Source organism: Dipodomys ordii, unplaced genomic scaffold (genome assembly GCF_000151885.1).
Source record: "Dipodomys ordii isolate 6190 unplaced genomic scaffold, Dord_2.0 Scaffold72, whole genome shotgun sequence".
Taxonomy (NCBI): Eukaryota; Metazoa; Chordata; class Mammalia; order Rodentia; family Heteromyidae; genus Dipodomys; species Dipodomys ordii.
Window position 1 is genome coordinate 6,936,480 of NW_012267288.1, and position 22,310 is coordinate 6,958,789.

Below are 22,310 nucleotides of genomic sequence, written 5' to 3' on the forward strand. Positions count from 1 at the left end.
GGGAAGGGAAGTTGAGAGAGAAAAACTGGGAGAAAATGAAGGAGAGGGTGCCTGTTCAAAAAGAAATGCACTCAATACCCGAGTTATGTAACTGTAACCCCTCTGTACATCACCTTTACAATAAACATTAAATAAAGAAGGTTCAGTCAAACATAAAATAGCTCAGTAATATTTGAAGTTTCAGTGGCACAGATTTACACCAGTTTCAGCTCAAAGTACTTATGTGATGTAACAGCTAATCTCATAGAAACTAAATTGTCTGTTCTCAGTATATCTAACATTAGTAGGGTATTCCTCTGCCCTGACATAAAATGACACTGTTGTTATGAGCCATTCAAAGATGCTATTATATAGCTATAGTTGGTACTGCAAAAGGACTTATACTCTGATCACAACCTTATTTCTAGGGTATGTGGACTTGCCTACCTGAGGATTTTAATGGAGCTGCACATAGCTACACAGACACACAGACACACACACAGACACACACACACACACACACACAGAGTACAATTTTAGCTACGTTTAGATATTTAAACGTTTTTCTCATGCATGAGCTTTGAAAACTCTTATTTTGTGAATAGTACTGTTTATTTGTATTTTATTATCATGATATATAAAAAGGTGATCATTTGTAACTATATGTTTGAAAATCAAATCTTATCTCTTGTGTAAGTGCCTAGTGGGATTGTTTCGTTTAATATTAGGTTATGGGTTTTATTGTTGTTGTTCTTTCTGGGCTCAAACTATATTTAATTATAATTCTTTCATTTCCACAGAAAAGGCCAATGTAGTCAAGCATCCTCCAGTTGCTATTCTGCCTCTGGGGACAGGCAATGACCTAGCAAGATGCCTGCGATGGGGAGGAGGTAAAACAACTCCACAACTCACAAAACAGAGATACAGTAGACAACAGCTTGACAATTGCTGTCTGATATTGGAAAACATGATACATATTGTATACATATAGTGTACACATTTGAATATGAGTAATACTTTGAGAGGAACAAATTCTGTACAAGGTGTCAGATTGGTGGTTAGGCTTTAATCCTACACTAATTATAGCCTTAACTTTGGGAGGATACGTTTTTGAATATTTTATTTTTGCTTTCTTGCCTAGAAGATGAGATAAACAGGGATGAACTCAGAGGAAATGTTCAGATTTTTAAATTATGAGATCTGCAATAAAATCACAAAAAGGGGGGAAATTAAAAGTCTAACAAATGCCTTGCTAAGAATGGTAATACAGCATTGGATAATAAGTAACATTGCTGGGCAACCTATTTGACCAGTGTGTTCTGAATTTCACATACAGAGAAAAGAGGAGGAAAATAAGAGGACATTAAAATCTAGTGCATATGGAATACATGTGAATGTAAGATTTTCTATTAAGAAGTAAAACAAAGCCTATATTGATAGAAGAAAAGGCCTTAAACAAAGATAAGCCTAATGAAGAAATGACATATGAAACTGGGTGTAGATTTCATAAACCAAGGAAACATTAAGTTCAAAGACTGAGAAAGAGTGAGAGTTTTAAAATAAAGTTAGGGAACTATAACTGAAATAGTGTAGCTAGAGCAGCATATGCAAAGAGAAAATTTCAAAATGATGTCTTGAAATATTTTAAGGAGCCAATATTTGTACATACTGAAGATGAGTTAACACTACCAGAGACTACAAAAGAAGCCAGAGCTGAATGTTAAAAATTTTAACATCCAAATTCACTGAGAGAACATTGAAAGAGTCTATTACGTGTGAATCAGAATCCTTGGGGAGCTTATTAAACACAGACTGGTCTGACCCTACCCTAAATATGCTGAATGGAAATCCCCAAAGTTGGGACCCGAGCAGGGAGTAGGACTGGAGCAGAGAATCATTTGAAATGAACTCTCAAATAACTGGTTTACAATAAAATTTGAGAACTATTCTTCCAGGAATAGCTGGTAAATTGCTGTTTATGGGTTTACAGTGGTGTATATGGGTTTACACGTGTCTATGGGTTTACTGTATATGGGTTTACAGTGTATATAAGTATTCAATAGAAATTCCTATTAAGCAAATAATTATACTGTAAATTTATACCTCAAAAGAGAAATATGTCTTAACATAGAAAAGCTAAGAATAAAATCTTGGTATGAAGTTATTAAGATTATAGTGAGTTCTTTATGTGTCAGAGTTACCTTTAAATGCATTATTTAGGTTTACAGTACTATATACAAATAAACACACTTAAATGTATACAAATACATTTGTTTCCTAGTTAGCTTTTGTTTCAAGATGATTTGTTTTTTTCATAAGGTTATGAAGGAGAGAATCTCATGAAGATCCTGAGAGACATTGAAATTAGCACAGAAATTATGCTGGACAGGTGGAAGTTTGAAGTAATTCCTAATGACAAAGATGAGAAGGGAGACCCAGTGCCTTACAGTATCATCAACAATTACTTTTCCATTGGAGTGGTAAGATTTTCCACCAAATCTTATTTTGTTAACTTGTCCTAGATAATCACTCTATGAAAACTCTTTCACTATGAAGATTTACAAATTAAAGTTATTTAATGTATGCAAGTCCACAAAACACCTCTTCTAATGAGCAAAAATAAAGCTGTAGAATGTATTTCAGCTCAAGTATGCACAATGGATAAATTTTTCATAGATTAAAGGAAAGATACTATTCTCTTTGTTGATGACTTTTGCCATTTATGTTACTAAAATGCACCGTAGAGTGGTTATCAAGACACATGCAAGTTTTAAAGTATAAGCTATTCCACTTTATTAATGAAAATGTGAATGCATTGTATCACATTTATCTTATGGTCAGGCTATGTTACAAAAGTCACTTTAACCTGTTAAAAATCTATGAAAATTCTCATGCTCTTCTTAAGCAGATAGCAAATGATGGAAATCATTTGTTTAGAATTTACTATTGAAAATAAATATATTATTTGACTGTTTAGAAATATTCCAAAATTAATTCTTAATAATAATTAATCATTTACATTTGCTTCATTTGTTTACATACTTAGCTGATTGTTATGAAGGTGAACTCTATTAGCTATAGCATTACACCCCATTTAATCTATGTTGCTTATACCCACATATACCCAAATATACCCATACGTACCTGTATATAAAACAAACATAACTACAAACACATACAACTAGACTATAAACACATTGGTTGAGTTTATGAATTTAGTAGTCAAGCTATTTCAGTGTCTGTCCTTGGACAAATTATTTAATCTGAGTGTCTATAGATTTACTTGTACCATGTTGTTTCTTATTTTCTGACTCACAAAGTGACAAAATTATATGGATGTACATTTAGGGTTGAGTAGAATGCAAGACTTATAAATATAAAACAATATTAATCTATAGTGGGTATTATGATTACTTGCAAAAAATGTAAAAAACCTTTATCCTGAGAAAGCCACCTCTTCATATTTGTATGAAATACTGAAATTTCAGCTATTTCATTAATGTGCAACTTACGCTAACTCACAAGCTTACAAATGAACTCATTCATTTTAAATACTCTTCTTAATGATTTAGTTAAAATTTTCAAATTTAGAATTTTTATCATCTAAACAAGTACCCCAGTGTCCATTTATAGTTTATTCTGGTTTATTTTCCAGCTAGAGGAAATAACAATTTTTTCTGCCCCTAATATTTTTCTGTTGGACATTTTATAGAAATCATAAACTTTTCATTTGGGATCTCACCATAATATTTTAGAAACCTACTCATATTAACTGTATGACTATTATTTTTCTTTTTGTTGTTCAGTAGTATTCTATTGTATGCTTTGTCCATTCAACAACTTAGGAGCCTTTATATTCTTTTCTGATTTTTGTTTATTATTTGGGATTTTTCTTACATTCATTATTATTATGTATTTTAACTCCACAATTTAAATTTAGTTCTTTTACATGACATCTACATATTCAGTTGATATTTTTGTACAAGAATTCCTTGCTGCTATCTTTTCTTCTATTTTTAAACATGTATTCATTCTTTCAGTTTTCAAACATGTTTACATTGGCTATTTTCAAGTGTTTGTTAAGTCCAATATTTGAGGCCTGTCCTAGACTTTAATTGCATTTTATTAATTGGACAACCCCTGTTCTATTCTTTTGGTTATTATTTTTAATTGTACATGATATAGCTTAGTAACTGTGGATTAGCATTCTGCACAATGTTATTTCTGATGCTGTGATTATGCAATTGGTGATTTCTTTGGGGGATTTCCTCCTTGTGGTGTGAGTAGGCCAGTGCTTTAGCTGCTTTTTAGTCTTTCTAAATATTATTTTATGTTGATACTTATTTCTTAGATTTCCTTTGTCAAGGTGATAGACCATATGCTGAGTCCGTCTCTCCTTTGTTTTTAAGTATCAGCAATGAGCATGACAGTAGTCTGTGTATGCAGTAAGCTTACATGATAATGAGTTGAGAAGATTTGCCAGCAGAAAGTGAGGTTGTCACAATTAATTCCCACAACTGCTGTCCAGCACCTTTTATTCAGATTTTGTACTTGGTCAACAACTATGGACTATGTCAGACTCCTCAAGAAGAAATTTTTCTATCTACTGCATCACCAACAAGTTCATACATGACATTACGTTTATCTTCATAATTGATTATTGTTTCTGAAGCAAATAGTGATCCATTTATCAATATCCTACAGTTATAGGAATAAAGTACAGAAGCAGGTTACATCATTAACAAAACTTAAAGTTAGAGCCAGGTGCCAGTGGCTTATAACCCTAACTATTCAGGAAGCTGAGATCTGAACATCACAGTTCAAAGGCAGTCTTGGCAGCAAAGTTCATGAGACTTTATATCCAAATAACCATCAATAAAAGAGAAAAGCCTGGAGTAGAGCTGTGGCTCATTGTAGAGTGCTAGCTTTGAGCAAGAAACGTTTGTATGTATACATGTATACATATTGATACATAAATAATTTATATACATATATTCTGTATATATATATGTCTATTTCAACTAATTGTGCATGAATATATTGGGGAATCTGGAAGATACAGATAAATTGTTAGATATATCGATCTACCAGGGCTAGATCATGGACAGAGTGAATTTATGTATATATAATTAATATGGAGATTGGATTAATACAGATAACTATGTAACAAAGAACAAAACAAAAAGCAAACCACAACACACACACACACACACACACACACTCATAGGAATGCTAGATTCATTAGTGAACTCTGGCAAACATTTAAAGAATACCAATCCTCAAAGTCTTTTACAAATTGGAAGAGGACAGGCACACACACAAAATGGCAGCCAGCCAAAGACAACACTACAAAAGAAAACTATTAGCCAATATTCCTAATAAACCTGAATGTAAAAGGAATTGAATAAATTGTTAGCATTTCAAATGCATCAGCACATAGAAGGATTATATACTGTAACCAATTGGGAATTATTCATGTAACTCAAGGATTGCTCTACATATGACAATTCATTAATGTGGCATTTACAATTACAGAATAAAGGGTACAAAATTATATAATCTCCTCATGTGTAGACACAGTGGTCTCAATAATTCGGAAATATAAAGGAATGACCTCAACATAGTCAAAGACATCCATGAGCAGTCTACAATTTGTATCATACTTAATGTGGAGAACTGAAAGCTTTTCTTCTCAGATCAGAAATAAAGAAAAGCTATTTCTCACTTCTACCATCCAACATAGTAGAAGATGGTCTAATCAAAACAACTAAGCCAAAGAAACAAACTCACCAGTACACTGGAAGTGGTGTTAGCTAAAGTGCTAGGAAACACACCAATTCACTTTTCCACAAATACCTTTGGGCTTTCTGAAGTGAATTTTTAGAGGCCATTGAGATGAGAAGAAATTAGCATAAACTTTATTCAGTCATCCTGACTCGATTCCTGAGTCAAATGGCAATGCAGACCAGAGAAGCTGGCAGCTAGTAGGCTCTTGGAGCCCTGAGCCTAATAGCTAAGAACATTAGAACAATGACTTCTCTTTATTGACTAAATGAAGCCTGGGAGCCTTGTACTGAGTAACTAAGAGATGAGGTGGCTGAAGGGTCCTCGGTGGTAAAAACACAGTACACTTCCACTGGCATCTTGGACTCTGGTCTCTTTGTCCTTCAGCAAGGAGTTCACCAAGTAAATAAAGCCTCTTGTGTGGAAGTTTTGAAGCGATTAACATTTAAAGATTAAATTCATTAGGAACCATTTATGTTTTCTGGAAAGATTAGATTTGTTAGGAAATGTTTATATTTTCTGGAATATTCATAAAATGTTTATTGAGAAATCACACAGGTGGCCATAAGATGACAGTTTCTAAAGTAGTAATCATAAAGGTAAAATTATCACTATAATTTTATCAGGGGAAATACTTTAAAAGCTGATGTAAAAATTCTAACATTTGAAATTTTAGAACAGATTCCTGGATAATTCTTGGATGCAAGATGAAATTAAAAGGAAACTGGCAAACTACAGAGAAAAGCTACTCATGCTATTCTTAAATACTGTGAAACTTCAAGGGAAATTTTCTAACTTTTCATTTTGTAGAGAGAACATAAAAAAGAATCTTAATAGTTATTCTAAGAATCTAGACATAAGCTAAGAAAAAATTTTATTAAAATAAATGGTTATAATGATTGTGTAATGAAGATTAAATAATAATTATCTCCATATAGTAAAAATCATAATACTATTAATACAGATAATCATATGTGCTCTAGAGGTTTTAATCTTAAATATGTAAAAATAGTAAGTATACCTAACTACAGATATGTATAGAATGTGGTAGTTATATATATTTTTATATATTTATTTTTATATATAGAGAGAGAGACAGACAGAGAGAAACAGTGAGAAAGATAATAGTTCTAATAATAAAAACATTTGGAAATTTTTGTAGGAATACCTATGAAAATAATAACTTTGAAATTTGATTAGAGCAAATAAATAAAACAATAGATAATAAAACACTGAAAATGATAAAGGAAGTAAACTAAAAATATAAACCAATATTTCAGAAAATGTATTTTAAAACTTTTCATAATTAGAAGTGTGCAAACATTGTAAATAATTTATTTGACCACAATTTCTTGAATATAACAATAAAAACAAGCACAAAGGAAAAGGAAAAAAATCACTTTTATTGACCAATAAAGGAATAATTTTATAAAAGTCCAAATGGATCTAAATGATCACAATTGCATTTATATAAATAAAAACAAGAGTTCTCAAGTTTTATAGTTAAAAGTTAATTGGAAGAAATGTGAAAGTTACTAGCTTTCTACAAAGCCATAGTTAGTATTTGATTAACTGAGGCATACTGGAAGAATCCCAAATAAGACCCTCAAACAAGGTAAAAAAAAAAAATTCTTATCATTCTTCCAGTCAGCACTTTTAGAAAACTGAGCTAATGATGAAACATGTATCTGCTAAAAATCCTACTCATAATGCACTTTGAAGTGATGAATACTGGATGCATACATTTTTAAAAACTATAAATTTTCTCAATATTACAATTTACTATGTTAATATGAGTAAAATTTAGTTAACAACATAAGCAAAACTATAAAATACCAAGTTTTACTATTTATAAAAATAACAGTTTATATAAGATAAACCAAACTATATACAGAGTTATAAGTTAAAGCCTGGCTAATAAAAATGAATCTTGTATATTTGTTGGAAAAGATTTGATATTACTAAAAGAACAATGTTCCCCAAATTAATTTAATAGTTGGCTTATTGGTACTACATATTCTAATAGGATTGATTTGTAGTTATTCTGATAAATAGCAATTGGGTAAAAAAATATATCTTTATATATTTTTTTGACGTTACTGATCCTTTAACAGTGTCCATTTTTTACCATGTGCCAAATATACCAAATTGCATAAACTAAAATGAGATGCTATGAAAAGAAATAGAACTGATTAAAGCTAAGCTCACCAAACTTCATACATTCAGAAGTAAACAATCTGCTAGATGCTGAATGCACAGAACATTGGTAAAAAAGGAGAGGATGTTACAAGAAAGATCTGCATTTCACTTGAATGAAAATAAATATGCATTTCTATGTATTTCACACTCATGTGAAATACATAGTAAATAGGATAAAATACAAATGGAAACCAAAAACAGAAAAATTTGGAAGAGTAAATTGCTGTCATCTTGCAAGAGAAGAAACTTGCCTGAGGAACACAGAAAAATCTTCAACCGATAAAGAAATTAGTTACAAAACTGAGAGAGAGCAAGGGAAGGATCTACATTGTTCAAAAAGAAATGTACTCTTTACCTGACTTATGGAACTGTAACCCCTTTGTACATCACCTTTATAATAACAATATTTTTTTTTAAAGAAATTAGTTAGCTGGGCGCCAGTGGCTCATGCCTGTAATCCTAGCTTCACAGGAGGCTAAGATCTGAGGATCACAGTTCAATGCCAGCCCGGGCAGGAAAGTCAATGAAACTCTTCTTGTTGTTGTTGTTGCTTTGTTTGTTTTGTTTTGGTCCATTCGTGGGACCTGAACTCTGGGCCTGGGCGCTGTCCCTCAGCTCTTCAGCTCAAGGCTAGTGCTCTACCACTTGAGCCACAGCGCCACTTCCGGCTTTTTTTTTCTTTTTTGCTTATGTGGTGCTGAGGAATCGAACCCAGGGCCTCAGGCATGCAAGACAAGCGCTCTACCACTGAGCCACCTTCCCAGTCCCTTTTTTAAGTATAATGTGTACTGAAGATGAGCCTATTCAGCTCCTTCACTCATTCTAATTGTTTTATTCATCTTTTCACTGTTGAGTGGTAAGAGTTCTTCATGAAACTCTTATCTCCAATAAACAATCAGAAAATCAGACGTGGCGCTGTGGCTAAAGTGGTACAGCGCTAGCCTTGAGCTGAAGAGCTGAGGGACAGTGCCCAGGTCCAGAGTTCAAGCCCCACAACTGACAAAAAAAAAATTGAAAACAGACTTTTCTATGATAATTGAATGTCATAGAAAGTATTTCCAGCACACAAAAATAAAAATAAACATGTTAAAGAAACTAAATTATGGAATTCCTAATCAAAATATAAGCACATAATAGGAAAATAGAAGAAGACAATGAAAAAGTAATTGTAATGAATAAAAATGAAAAGATTACTAACATTATTAGGCCCAGCATTGTGCCTCATATAATTCCACCTATTCAAAAGGCAAAGATCTGGAAGACTATAGTTTAGGGCCACCTTAGCTAAAAGGTTAGGAGCTCCATTTTAAGCAATAAGTTGAATGTAGTGTGACAGGTCTAAGGAAACAGCTACTTGGAGTCCTGCATAGGAAGATATAGGTTTGAGCAATAAAAATTAAAAAAAATAAGACTCTACTTGCAAAATAATCAAGGTAAAAAGCTATCTGGAAATGTGCCTTGAAACAAGAATTTGCCTAGCAAGCACTCACCATGAGTTTAAACCCCACTGCCATCAAATGACAACAACTAAAATGATAATAATAATAAAATAAAATAATAAAAACTAATAATGAGTAAAATATTCCTGATGTTTTTAATTAAGAGTGAATAGTAAAATTATAGGAGTTACTATATCTTGTCTTTTAGATTATTAAAAATTACAATGATTAACAATGCTAATGATTGTGTGTGTGCATGCGTGCACGTGTATGTATGCGTGTGCACACACCCATTTACATTGTGTGATAAGTCTCTAAGTTTATAAAACTCCTTTGGAGCATAAGTTGACAATATCTTAAAGTTTAAAAATTAAATGGCTTATAGTGGCTCATACCTGCAATCAAGAGGTGGAGATAGAGGATAGAGAATCTAGTTGTTATTGAGACCAACAAACAAGAAAAAAATAATTAAGTACCTCGTGAGCTACTAATCCCATACGTACAATTGTAAAGAATCTTATTTTTTTAATTTCAAGGTGATATAAAACCAGAAAGGAACTATCAAAAGTTTAAAGTTAAATGACAATTTTCGATACTTAAACCCTGATTCTTTTAGTCTTCTTTTGTGAAAGGAGACAGTATAGAAACTAACTGGAAGGAGGTAGTTAAGATTCAATGAGTAACAGATTTCCCTAACGTTATTATACCACTGAACACTAATGAAGAACAAAGTACACACAAGTACAATGGTATTTAATACAAGTGTCCACTACAGCTCCATCTCTCAGGATAGATTCAAAAATGCTGAAGGTTATCTAGCAAGAAAGTGTTATGTTAGCAAAGTTTATGTTTTGCACAGAGAGTACTAGAAGAAATGGTTATTTAATCCTTTATTTATTTCTTTTCATGTAATTGAAAAAGAGTGGCACTATAGATAACTGTTAAAACTACACATGATCATTCAAATATATTTAAATTGTTCTAAATGCATATTCTGCTGCTCAGCAATATCCTTCAAGTAGTTTTTTTATTCAATATAATCCTTACCCTTCCTCCTGTTCAATTGTTTCAATGGTTATTTGAAATTGGGAGGAGTTTTAGTCAACTACAGTTGTGACTACGATCTTTTTTTTTTTTTTTGCTTGTTTGTTTCATGTTTTCTTGTGTCTTTTCCTTTCATTTACAACACTTTTACTTTATTTATTTATATAGGTTAATAGACACTGTGTGCTGGATAATCATTAAAGGTAAAAAGGGATTCATTTTGGAGACAACAGAAGGCAAAATTAGTTCTTACTCGTATGTTTCTCTAGCAGTAAAACAATTCATTTCAATTAAGAGTTTTCAGTTTAATAATGCAAAGACCACTGTGTGCCACTGACTCATGCATCTAATCCTAGGTAGGCTGAGATCTGAGAAGAGTTATTGGAAGGTGATCTATTTTTCTTTTCTTTTTTTTTTTTAAACCAGTAGTAGAGATTGAACTCAGGGCCTTCTGATGATCTTGCTTAGCTTTTTCACTAACAGCTTACATTCTGCCACTTCAGCTCTGCCATCTAGCCCAACACTTTGCTGGTTAAGTAGAGATAAGAGTCTCAGATTTGTCTGTTCAGGCTGGCAATGAATACAGATCCTCAAAACTCAGCCTACTGACCAGCTAGGATTATAAGTTTTAGCCACCAGTCTTCAGCCATATTAAGTCTCTTTAAATCCTATTTGGTCCTATCATGTGACATACTATTTACTCATGTGACATATATCACATTGCAATGGGAAGAATTGTGTGTCTGTATCAGGGAGGAAAAAGCTTAAGACAACGGTTATTCTGAATGAAGAATATATTTAACCAAATTAACAAAATATTCCCTGATGGTTCATTTATTGGCATTCATAAACCTTTGAGAATTATATATTCATATACATATACATATTTGAGTAATGAGGATTTAGTAATTTAGAGTTCATTTATTAGCATAGTTAGAAGGAATATACATATTCTTTTTGGTTGTTGTTGGTTGTGGGGCTTGAACTCTGGGCCTGGGCACTGTCCCTAAGCTCCTCAGTTCAAAGCTAGTGCTCTATCACTTGAGCCACAGCGCCACTTCCGGTTTTCTGGTGGTTTATTGGACATAAGAATCTCACGATTTTCCTTCACAGGCTGGCTTTGAACTGTGATCCTCAGAACTCAGCCTCCTGAAGAGCTAGGATTACAGGCGTAAAACACCAGCATCCAACACATTTATATTGAGTGTCTTCTCCATTTTTTGAATAAACATTACATCAGAAGAACTTGGTAAATTCTAGTATATTAGAAGGAAAATATCACATACATTTTCCCTGAATGTGGACAGTAAAGATATTATAAATAGGGGTTTATGGAGTAAATTTTTTTCACTTTAAATTGTTAGCCTGTTTATCAGTCTTCCAAAAATAAATATAAATATATCATGGTATACGTGAACGACTGTTGTACTATTCTGAAATTAAAATTCTGTATTGAGGTATAAAAACAAATTTGCAAACACCTGTATTATCTCTTAATTTGATTTCTGGAGAATAAAGCACAAGATTTTTTTGACACACACTTCAGTAGAAGTAGTAACCGGGCTTAGTGTTTTGAGCATAGTTCAATTAAAACTAACTGAAGACTTAAGCAATCATGTTTCTTCTAAATGGATCATCTTTGCTGTTAAGATACAGATGATTTTGCAAAATTAAGACCTGTAAATTATCTCCCTCAACTCCCACATACCTAAGACTGAGTTTGAGGAGTTATTGGATTACATCTATGCAAGGGATTCCACTAAGATAAATTTTATTTGGCTTGCTTACACTAATAGATCTTCAGCCACAAAATAGTGCTCATGTGAGCCCAATTCTATTTTCCCTACATAGGGCATTGATTTAGCAGCAGTTGTTAATCATCTTAGTAAGTTCTTGTCTGGACACACTCTTCAACAAAGAAGTCAGCACTATAAGCAAAAGCAGGCTAAGGCATTATGAATTGTGCAATCTTCTGGAAAAGTCCTTCAATTTTTTTGTGCAGAATTTATCAAGAAACAAATTAGTATCATACACAAAAGTGAGACATTATGAATATGAAATGCTTCACCGTATAGGTCTTCTGAAATCAGAATAAATCTATACTCATTGTGAAAATATTCCTCAAGTCCACAAGAAATCTGAGAAGACAAGTGGACTTTTACTGCATTTCACGTATCATCATATCAAATGGATATCTTCATGACTATGATTTAAGATCCTTCAGCCTTAGTCAGTCTCTAAGAGCCTCTTATTCTGCCAGTGTAGAAAAAAATATGACTACTTTACTCTCATAACCATAAATTTAGTGTTAGTAGAATAAATTATAGACCAGAATTTCTTCAGTGATCAGCCTTTTCCACAGGGCACATTTTCCTAAAATTGAAAGTATTAAAGGACAATATTCACTGTAGCTAGTTAGTAATGTTTACGAACTTACTGAGTAGGAAGGGAGAATTTTGGGATGGGAGGGCTGTTCTTGAAGACAAAATTGTAGCCTGAACATGATTGATTTTATTTTAATTTTATTTTTCTTAATTGGATGTATTTTGTTTGGAGTAGTACTGAAGTTTGAACTCTGGCTCTTGCCCTTACCAGTTAATTAGTTAATTTTTTTCTTAGTTTTGGATTTCATGCTTTTTGTGGCTCAGGGACAGCCATAGACTATGATTCTCCTAAATATATAATCTCTAAAAGCTATTCTTATAGGTTAAACTGGATTTGTTCAGGTCAAATTCAATGGATCTAAAAATAATTTTGCCATTAAATAATGATTAATAGTTATTATGCCTAAGTGAGATTTGACCATAGAATTGAAAAAAACTGACATACTGTTATAGAATGCCATCATCACTTCAGCTACTGTTTATTTTTCTCATTTTCTAGCAGCAAGAAACGTAGGACATTATCCTCAAACTGGTATATACTGGAATATTCTATTGTGCCTAGAAAATAAACTCTATACCATAGTAGGAAGATGTTGCTTTAGTAAGACATTAGCTTCTGAAAGAAGTTATTAATTCAAGAAAGATTGAGCTTAGTAAATTATCAGTAACAAAAGATACTTAATCTTGAATACTTGATATTTACCCCGAAGAAATAAATTTTACACATAAAATTTTATACCATGTTCAATTCCAGCTACTTTCTTACAGTATTGTACTGAATCTATTTTGTTGGCTACATCATTACAAACTGGTCAATAAGTATATTTAGAGAAAAAAATGGTTACAACCTATGTTCTACTAAATGAAGAGAAATTGGTAATAATGGGTGTTCTTTCAAAAATATTGCTAATACAAGAACAAATAATTAAACTTTTTCCTCCACACACACACAAAAACTAAAAGTAGAATAAAACACAATGGCTAGTTCCATCATATAATAAATTTGCAAAGTAATTTCTCACATTATGCACTTATTTGCTAATATTTTTTAATTTTCTTTTTTCTATGAGGTGATGATTCTGTAATTTTACATGTTTAATGTAAATATATATACATTCATACACACACATTTAGAGAGAGTGTTGTGTGTGTATGTGTTATTGTTCTCTGCATTTGAAGAAAAATTTTTCTTTATTTTTCATTATGGACAAGAATTGATTCCTGAAGATAAAATGACTGATTTAATTTAAATAAGACATATCCTATTCAATATTTACAATCCTGTGGAAAGAATAGAATGAAATTTGTGTTATTTTCCTTTTTAAGTAATTCATCTGGTTATCTCATATGTCCTTCTAACAACCACCTCTGAGCTAATGACAAAATTCTCTCAACCAACATCTAGATACCTTCTTGGTATCTTACAAATCTCCACTAATGGCCAAAGAATATTGCTGAGTTTCTCTTTGATTTATTCCTACAGCTTTTTTAAGTGTTTTTCTAGCTCCCCAGTATCTCAGATTCACCTCAGTTACCATTGTCAATAAGTAACTATCCTATTCCTCCTTTCTCTGTGTTTGTCTCTCTGTCTCTGTCTCTGTTTCTAGGTCTCTGTTTATCTATCTCCCTGTCTCTGTCTCTATCTCCCTGTTTCTCTTTGTCTCTGTCTGTCTCTCTCTCTCTCTTTCATTCTTGATTCTCAGATTCTTGGCTTCTTCTACCTTCCTGTGACTACAGATTATGCAGATGAATTCCAAAACTTGTGTCACATTCTGGCTCTGGCTCAGCTTCAGTTTCTCCTCCAGAATCTGTCTGTGGTTACTGAGATTCTATGTCCTTTCTTTATGTTGTAGACTCTGGTGCAACTAATATGATATTTTAAATTTTCCCAAACATTCACCCTTTCCTTCTTTGCCAGCAATAAGGGCCAGCTTCTTTCTATTTCTGAATAATCCCTTCAGGCCTTGCTTTTCTCCAAAAGTGTTTTTAGCATCCTGAATTACTCTTTACACAACTTTATTGAACATTAATCAATCATACCTTATACTTTATTTTCTATTATCTACTATTCCTCTAGATTCTGTTTTGAGTCTGAGATCTTGAAGTCAAGAATGTTACTTATTTAAGTATGTTTACTCTTTACAGATTTCTTTAGCTCTTTCTCTTGCTTGCATTTAATTCGTACCTGAATAAAATACTAAAAATATCTATAAATATACACAGCATGTATATAAAATAATGTTATCCTTTTATACATTTATAATAATTTAATAAAATGACAATATAAAAGAATGGTCTAAGGTGTGTTAAAGAATTCATTTTGTACTGTTCATTTTTATAAATTTATTTCATAGAATGAAATCATCCCCCACATGCTATGAAATCTAGTAGAAGCATGTCTTGATGTGAATGATTTTTAACAGAATCTTTACTTTTTATAGTCATTTCATTTCTAGGACATGTACCTTCCTAATGTTCCATGGCTAATTTAATCTTACCTGGCTTTCACTGTCGTAGCTTTTAATGATGAGACTCACAAAATATATCTCAGCTAAGGATCTTTTTCACATTAAGGAAAGCCCTGTACTCTTGATAAGAGCTATAATGTGTCAAGTGACAATGATAAATGAGAGTGTGTTCCTGAAGATGTAATTAATCTGCAACAGGGTCAGAACAGCTCCTTAGGTAAATGAAACTAAATCAGCTGTGTAGTCTATAATTAACTTACAACCATATTAGCCCAAGTGTAATATTATTCATTATATATGTAAGGTATTATTTTCTCCATAAGAAAGTTGTAATCTGCTAGCTAATGATTAACAATTCATCTTAATTTTTTCATCATATTATCATAATATAATTGTCATATATTTTCACTTTATTTCATTTACCATTTCCCTTTCAAAAGCAGAAATAAGTGTGTAGCCTTTATCTTCTATGTACAAAAATTCAAAACTTGAAAATTAATGCCTGGATTTTTTAATGCTTAGATTAGTTCCCTCAGGCATTTGGTACAGCAGGTTCATTGTGGATTCTTTGACAATGGGATGGAATAAAAAATATAATAATACAATAAATAATGAGCTAAATTGAGTGATACAACACTTGGTTTGCACTGAGAACATGTTAGCACAGAATATGCAAAAGAAATAGAAAAAGGGATTTTTTGACTTTTTAAATCCATATGTTTATTCTGTACTGGTCATCCTGTATTGAGCACTGAAGTTATAGCAAGTTCCAGTGCTTAATGATAGATAGGGATACTAGTTAGTCAGGAATAATGGGTTATTTGCATAATAGTATGATGGTTTTAAACATACTCAAGCATACTTCTTAGAAGAAAGTGGAAATGAGATTCACAATAAATGAAAAGTTATTTTGGTTAGAACTGCTTGGGAGTCTCATGACCAAAACCCAATTCCAGCTAATGGCTAGTTTAAGATGAAATTAGATTGTATGAACAAGAATTTTCCAGGACTATTTCTGGCTCAGATCAAATTTGAGAGTTTGAGGACTACCTCAAATACATATTCCTGTTTCTGTCACTTGATTGTCTGAATTCTTTTTGAGCTTTCTTTGCTGACATTTTCTGAATTCATTTCCTATTAGCTAATTTTTCATTTTCTTTCTTAAATGACTGTCCAAGTTAAAAAAAAAGTTCTAGTAGGCTTGGGTTTACCTTTCCCCATCCAGGATGACTCATACCCTATTTCATAAACTGAACCCTTTTGTCCTGTGGGAATATATTCCCAGGTAGAATAGTGACATCCGAGTTCATTCCCATGCCATTTGCCTGCATCACCAGGCTATTCCTACCACTCTTCTCTGGTCTAACTCTGGCTGCTCAGTCATGACAGCTTCTTTTTTTATTAATAAGTTTTTTTTAATTGTGAAACTATCATACAGAAGGGTTACAATTACATGAGCAAGGAAATGAGTACATTTTTTATCAAGCATTGTTGCCTCCTCCTTTAATGAGGACTGTGCAGATGGAGCTTCATGGGGAAACAACTATACAGTCATTGGGCCTCATCTAACCATTTTGATGCTCTAATGCTGCAGTCTTCAAATTTTTAGCAATCTCAAAGGGTGGATTCTTCATTTTCATTTCACACTAGGCTGTCCCACAGCTTCTTTCCCCAACCTGAATCCAGGCCAAATTTATTTTTCTAAGAATATCTTTATTTCACATTTAACTCCTTATTATAGACTTTTTGAATTTCTATTTGGTGCATAGTAATATTTATTTTAATGGGACCACTTTTCACATTAAAATTTATACATGCAATGTGTAACCTTCAACCAGAATAATCAAGATATCTAGTACCCAGTACTTCAAGATATCTAGTACCCAGTACTTTGATGTCCTGTTCAAGGGAGATAATCCCAAAATTCCAGTAAATTCACTAGAGATGGGTTCAAGTCCAGACCTTCTGGATTAAGAATTTCTCCTCTTCAGGAGGTGTTAAGAGTTTTCAGTGTTATTTCCACAGCTTCTGTTGAGCTACTAATTCATAACAAAAATAACTGCTGCCTTCTGTACCCAACACTTCCTAAAGATGGATCAGGAGCACGATGATCAAATAAGTCTAGGGATAGAAAAGGAAAGAAAGGGATTCTTCCAGGAGATCCTGCTTTGTGGCAAGTCTTAAATTGTGTTCAGCAGATGCTGTGAGTTTTGATTTTGAGATGTGTGACGAAAGCTGTTGGAGCTTTGAGCCACATCTGTGGCAGACATTTAGTAATTTAACATGGCCTTCTGGAAACAAGTGGGTTTGTTTGAGGGGGGTATGTTCTATATCTGTACATTATTTTGTTCTTCATAAAAGCTGAGGTTTGATCTACTTCTGTTTTGATAAATTTGTCTCACCTTTCTTTGCATGAAGCTGAGGACACATTTTCTGTTCCAACACTAATGACTTCACTTTATGTATCTTTTGTTCCTACTATAAACTCTCTAGTTCATTTCTGTGCTCTCCTCTTTCTTGGCATACATTGCCAAATAGAGCTATTGGGAATCTGCATATGCTGCTTGCATTTTTATTGAACTTTTTGCACAGCTTAAAACACTTACATATGTAATTCACTGCTATTCTGCCCACACCCAATGAATAGACTCTTCTGTATTGCTTGTGACCACAGCTTTTATTCTACACCAATTTACACCAATTTTGCTATGCCAAATTTTACATCTTTTCTGTTTTTTGAAAAAAATTCTCACAGCATCCCCTTGTAAGGTGTCAAATTTTCAAAACCGGAGTGCATTAAAAGTGACAGTAGTTGATATCTTATTCAACAAATGTTTCTAGCGTGTGTTGCCAGGATTCTATATCTTCCTTCTTCACAGACCTAAAATCATTTGTTAATTTTCATGGCTTTGTCATAAATCACATACCCTCTTAAAGGCATTTGTACTAGTTGCTAGTGGCTCACACCTGTAATCTTAGGCATTTCAGAGGCTCCAGATTGGGAGGATGATAGAGTTCTAGGTCAGTCTTGACAGATAAATTTACAACACCCAAAGTCTTCTCAATGATGCACAGGGGTATATGCACTTGTCATAGCAAGGTACATTGGATCTTGAGACTGGGCGGATTGAGGTTCAGGCCAGGCACAACAGTAAAGTCTGTGAAACTCCATTTCTTTAGAAGGAACAGTTTCAATAAAATGCTAGATTGTTATTCTAGCTCACCAGAGCAGGATGTGAGACTGTATCTCAAAAAATAACCACGGGAAGAACTGGGCTAGGGATGTGGTTCAAGTGGTAGACAGCCAGCATAGCAAGCCTAAGGTCCAGAGTTCCAACTCCAGTACCATACACACCACACACACACACACACACACACACACACACACACACAGATTTGACTGATATTGACATGTATTATTCTGACTTAGCTTTATTTCCCCATAACAAGTTACATAGACACCCATGACTTCTGATGGTGCCCAGAACGAAGGGAACTGAATTACAAGCAAGCAGCTTTAATGACTTTCACACCAGAGGAAGCAACAGAAAAACAAAACAAAAGTTTAGAAAAATATGACAAAAAGATGAAAACATTCAACACTGAAGACAGATTGAAAAGGATGGTGAGAAAAAATGAAGGAAGTAGTAGCAGGTAAGAAGAAAGTAGGAGTACTTCAAAAACTAGTTTCTTTTAAAAGACATATTTTGGCATCCACATGAGGAAGCATCTGACAGTAAAAATACAAGTGGGAGGGAATGAGAAGGAAAATTGACATTTGGGAGAAAGCCTAGAAAGCAGAGAAAGAGAAGACTGACTTATAGAGAAAACAGTGTGTTGGGCATGGAAAGCAAAGATGGATTTTTATAAAAGAGAAAACAACCCTGCTAAGGAATTTAACACCCTGTCCCAAAACAGCATGCCAGATTTTATTGTCATTACTATTTTCCAGATAATCAAAATTTTCACTACCCATAAAATTATAAATGAGACTGATTTAATTTAATTATTATTTTTGAATGGTTAAAAATGTCCATTGTTTTCCATTAGACATTGAAGTCTATATTATGTAGGTACAATGTCAGAGACTCATGAGAATAAAGGATATTATTGACTTTATTATTCTCAAAAATGAGGAATTTTTATATATGCACTAATAATACTTATATTTATAAGGAGCATATTTTCCATTATTTGAAGAAAAATGTACTTTAGACTTATTTATCCTTTAAGCAATGTCTCTCTCTCTCTCTCTCTCTCTCTCTCTCTCTCTTTCTCTCTCATGTGTGTGTGAGAGAAAGAGTTTTCTGGGCTTGAATTCAGGACCTGGGTACTTGAGGTTTTTTGTTCAAGGCCAATGTTCTACCATTTGACCCACAGCTCCATATTAGCTTTTTGGTAGGTAATTAGAGATAAGAATCTTTTGGAGTTTCCTGCCCAGGAATCATAATCCTCAGATCTCAGCCTCTTGAGTTGCTAAGATTACAGATGTGAGCCACTGGTACCCAGCTCCATATATATATTATCATTACAGATAATATTACAATGCTTATTAAACAATATCTCTCTTGATAGAATGCTCCATGAGGAGCATTTGCAAGTAAAATATCATGTATTGGGTACTTCTTATTAGATGAGAACAGTTCATACTTGCTTTCAGTGACTGTACATAGCTCTGAATCAAGAGCCTGAAACAGGAAAAATTATTTTCTATAATTGTCGTATTCATCAAGACCCCCCCCCCAAGCCTGTCGTCATCCTGTTGTTCTGCTGTAATTACATAGCAAATCATTGGCTCATAGTGTAACATGACAATGCTTTTAATTATCATAATACTTAAAAATTATGATGGAATTCTAGAGACATAAAAATGGCATGGAGTATCAATATAACACGTTCAACAATGCATGGCAATGAAAGTTCTTTAACGTACTTATTTGTTGTCACTAAGAAGTTACTGGCACCAGAAACCTCATACTTTCACTCAGCTTTCTTGCTCAGAGTTAATATTCTACCTCATAAGCCATGACTCCAGTCAAGCATTTTTTCTGGTTATTTTGGAGATGGAATCTTCTTTCAGAACTTTATCTCCTGTCTCACTTTGAACTAAGATCCTCCAGGGTATCCGCCTTCTAGGTAGCTAGGATTATGGATGCGAGCCACCAGCACCCACCTCATAATTGCTTTTACATAAACATGATATACTGTATCTTAAAATTTTCCTATCTTGGGCTGGGAAGGTGGCTCAGTGGTAGAACGCTTGCCTTGCATGCTTGAGGCCCTGGGTTCAATTCCTCAGCACTACATAAGCAGAAAAAAAAAAAGCCAAAAGTGGCACTGTGGCTCAAGTGGTAGAGCGCTAGCCTTGAGCTGAAGAGCTGAGGGACAGCGCCCAGGCCCAGAGTTCAGGCCCCATGACCGGACCAAAAAAAATTTTTTTTCCCTATCTTTCCTTTGTTTCATTGAATTGTCAGTCTATATATATACATAGATTATCTGGAATAAGTTTATGGTGCTTCCTTTGTTAGGAATTGCAAATAATCAATAATTTCAGAACTATCTAAGACTTGATTTTTAAATTTTTAGAAGATTTGATTTTTAAATGTAAAACAAGCTACTTTTTACTGAGTTTCTGTGTGTGAGTTTTTCTCCATTTATTACAAAAATAGGATTTGTTTTAATTATCTGCACATCACTGTGATTTGCTACTGTTTTGATCTCATTCTGTTAAAGAAGAAACATGATTATCAGGGAGTTTAGACAACTAGAATGGAGAAAGCAATTCAATTCTGTCTTTTCCTTTCTTTTAAGGTAGGTCTTCTAACTCTTAGAATTAGGTCTTTTAAATTAACATATCCTTTTATATAATGTAGCATTAATAAAAATATTGTGTATATGAAAACTATTATTTCTACCAGTTTAACATGATGGACAGGAGAAAAACGGTATGAATAAGTAATGTAATACTTCTCTTATACTTAAGGAAGTACTTGTAGTTCTTGTGAAACTAGTTCCTGCACACAGACATATCATAATCTCCAAATCCTTAAATACTCCACATGTGCATATCTAACTCTTTTTTGGGGGGTTGGAGGCGGGGTCGTGGGCTTGAACTCTGGGCCTGGGCGCTGTCCCTCAGCTCTTCAGCTCAAGGTTCTACTACTTAAGCCACAATATCACTTCCGGTTTTCAGATGGTTTATTGGAGATAAGAGTCTCACAGACTTTCTTGCCTGAGCTGGCTTTGAACCGGGATTCTCAGATTTCAGCCTCCTGAATAGCTGTGATTACAGGAGTGAGCCACCAGTGCTCTGTTCTAACTCTTTCTCTCTCTCTCTTTTTTTCCCCAAAAGCATAACAACAAAGTTGACTGAAATATGACTCTCTAAGATCTCTGTGAAGATTTGAGAACAGTGTAGCATCAGAGATAGCACAATTCCCCATGTCATCTGGCTGTGGATAGTAACTATGTTGCCAGTCTGGTGGGAGAAGAGAGGCAAGGTCAAAGTCTTGGCAGATGTTCTCCATTAAAATCTCCCCAACCGAGAGCTTTTGGGTTGAGCTACTGGACCCTCAGAGATAAACGCATAACATCTCTCTGGGAATTTTTCAGTATTTTGAGTCTGTAGGGTAGACGAAGCTACAGGTTGGTTCAACTTACCAAAGTAGTGCACTTCAAAACTAGTAACATTATACAGGAAATCTTCATAGGGTCATTAAAGAAATTAACCAAGAAAATTGTGTATAAGTGGGCTTTGTGAGTGAGAAGAATTGTGTGAATAAAACTACACAGTAGAAAAGACAGGTTCTGTTTGGGGAGAGTGAACACTGTGACTGGACAGACATCAGAATGGGAAATGTAGATGAATAAAATAAATTTAAAAAGGCAAGTGGACAAATTACATTGCAAACAAGGTGTTTTCAGACAAGGAATTTAAAGGTTCAGGTTTGTGTGGAAACACTGAAGGATTTTGGAAAAGCATTTCATCGTTTGTACGGGAGAATAGTCTGATT

The 22,310-nt window shown here is 33.5% G+C and overlaps 1 protein-coding gene across 4 annotated transcripts in view; it reads left to right on the forward strand.

The window, feature by feature from the left end:
- The window catches only part of Dgkb (diacylglycerol kinase, beta 90kDa), a 543,021-nt gene that overhangs the window by 206,639 nt on the left and 314,072 nt on the right, over nucleotides 1-22,310 (forward strand). For all 4 annotated transcript variants that reach the window (XM_013024005.1, XM_013024002.1, XM_013024003.1 and 1 more), the window contains 2 exons: nucleotides 780-869; nucleotides 2,299-2,459. In XM_013024005.1, coding sequence (XP_012879459.1) covers nucleotides 780-869; nucleotides 2,299-2,459 — 251 coding nt within the window. The remainder of the gene's footprint in view (nucleotides 1-779; nucleotides 870-2,298; nucleotides 2,460-22,310) is intronic.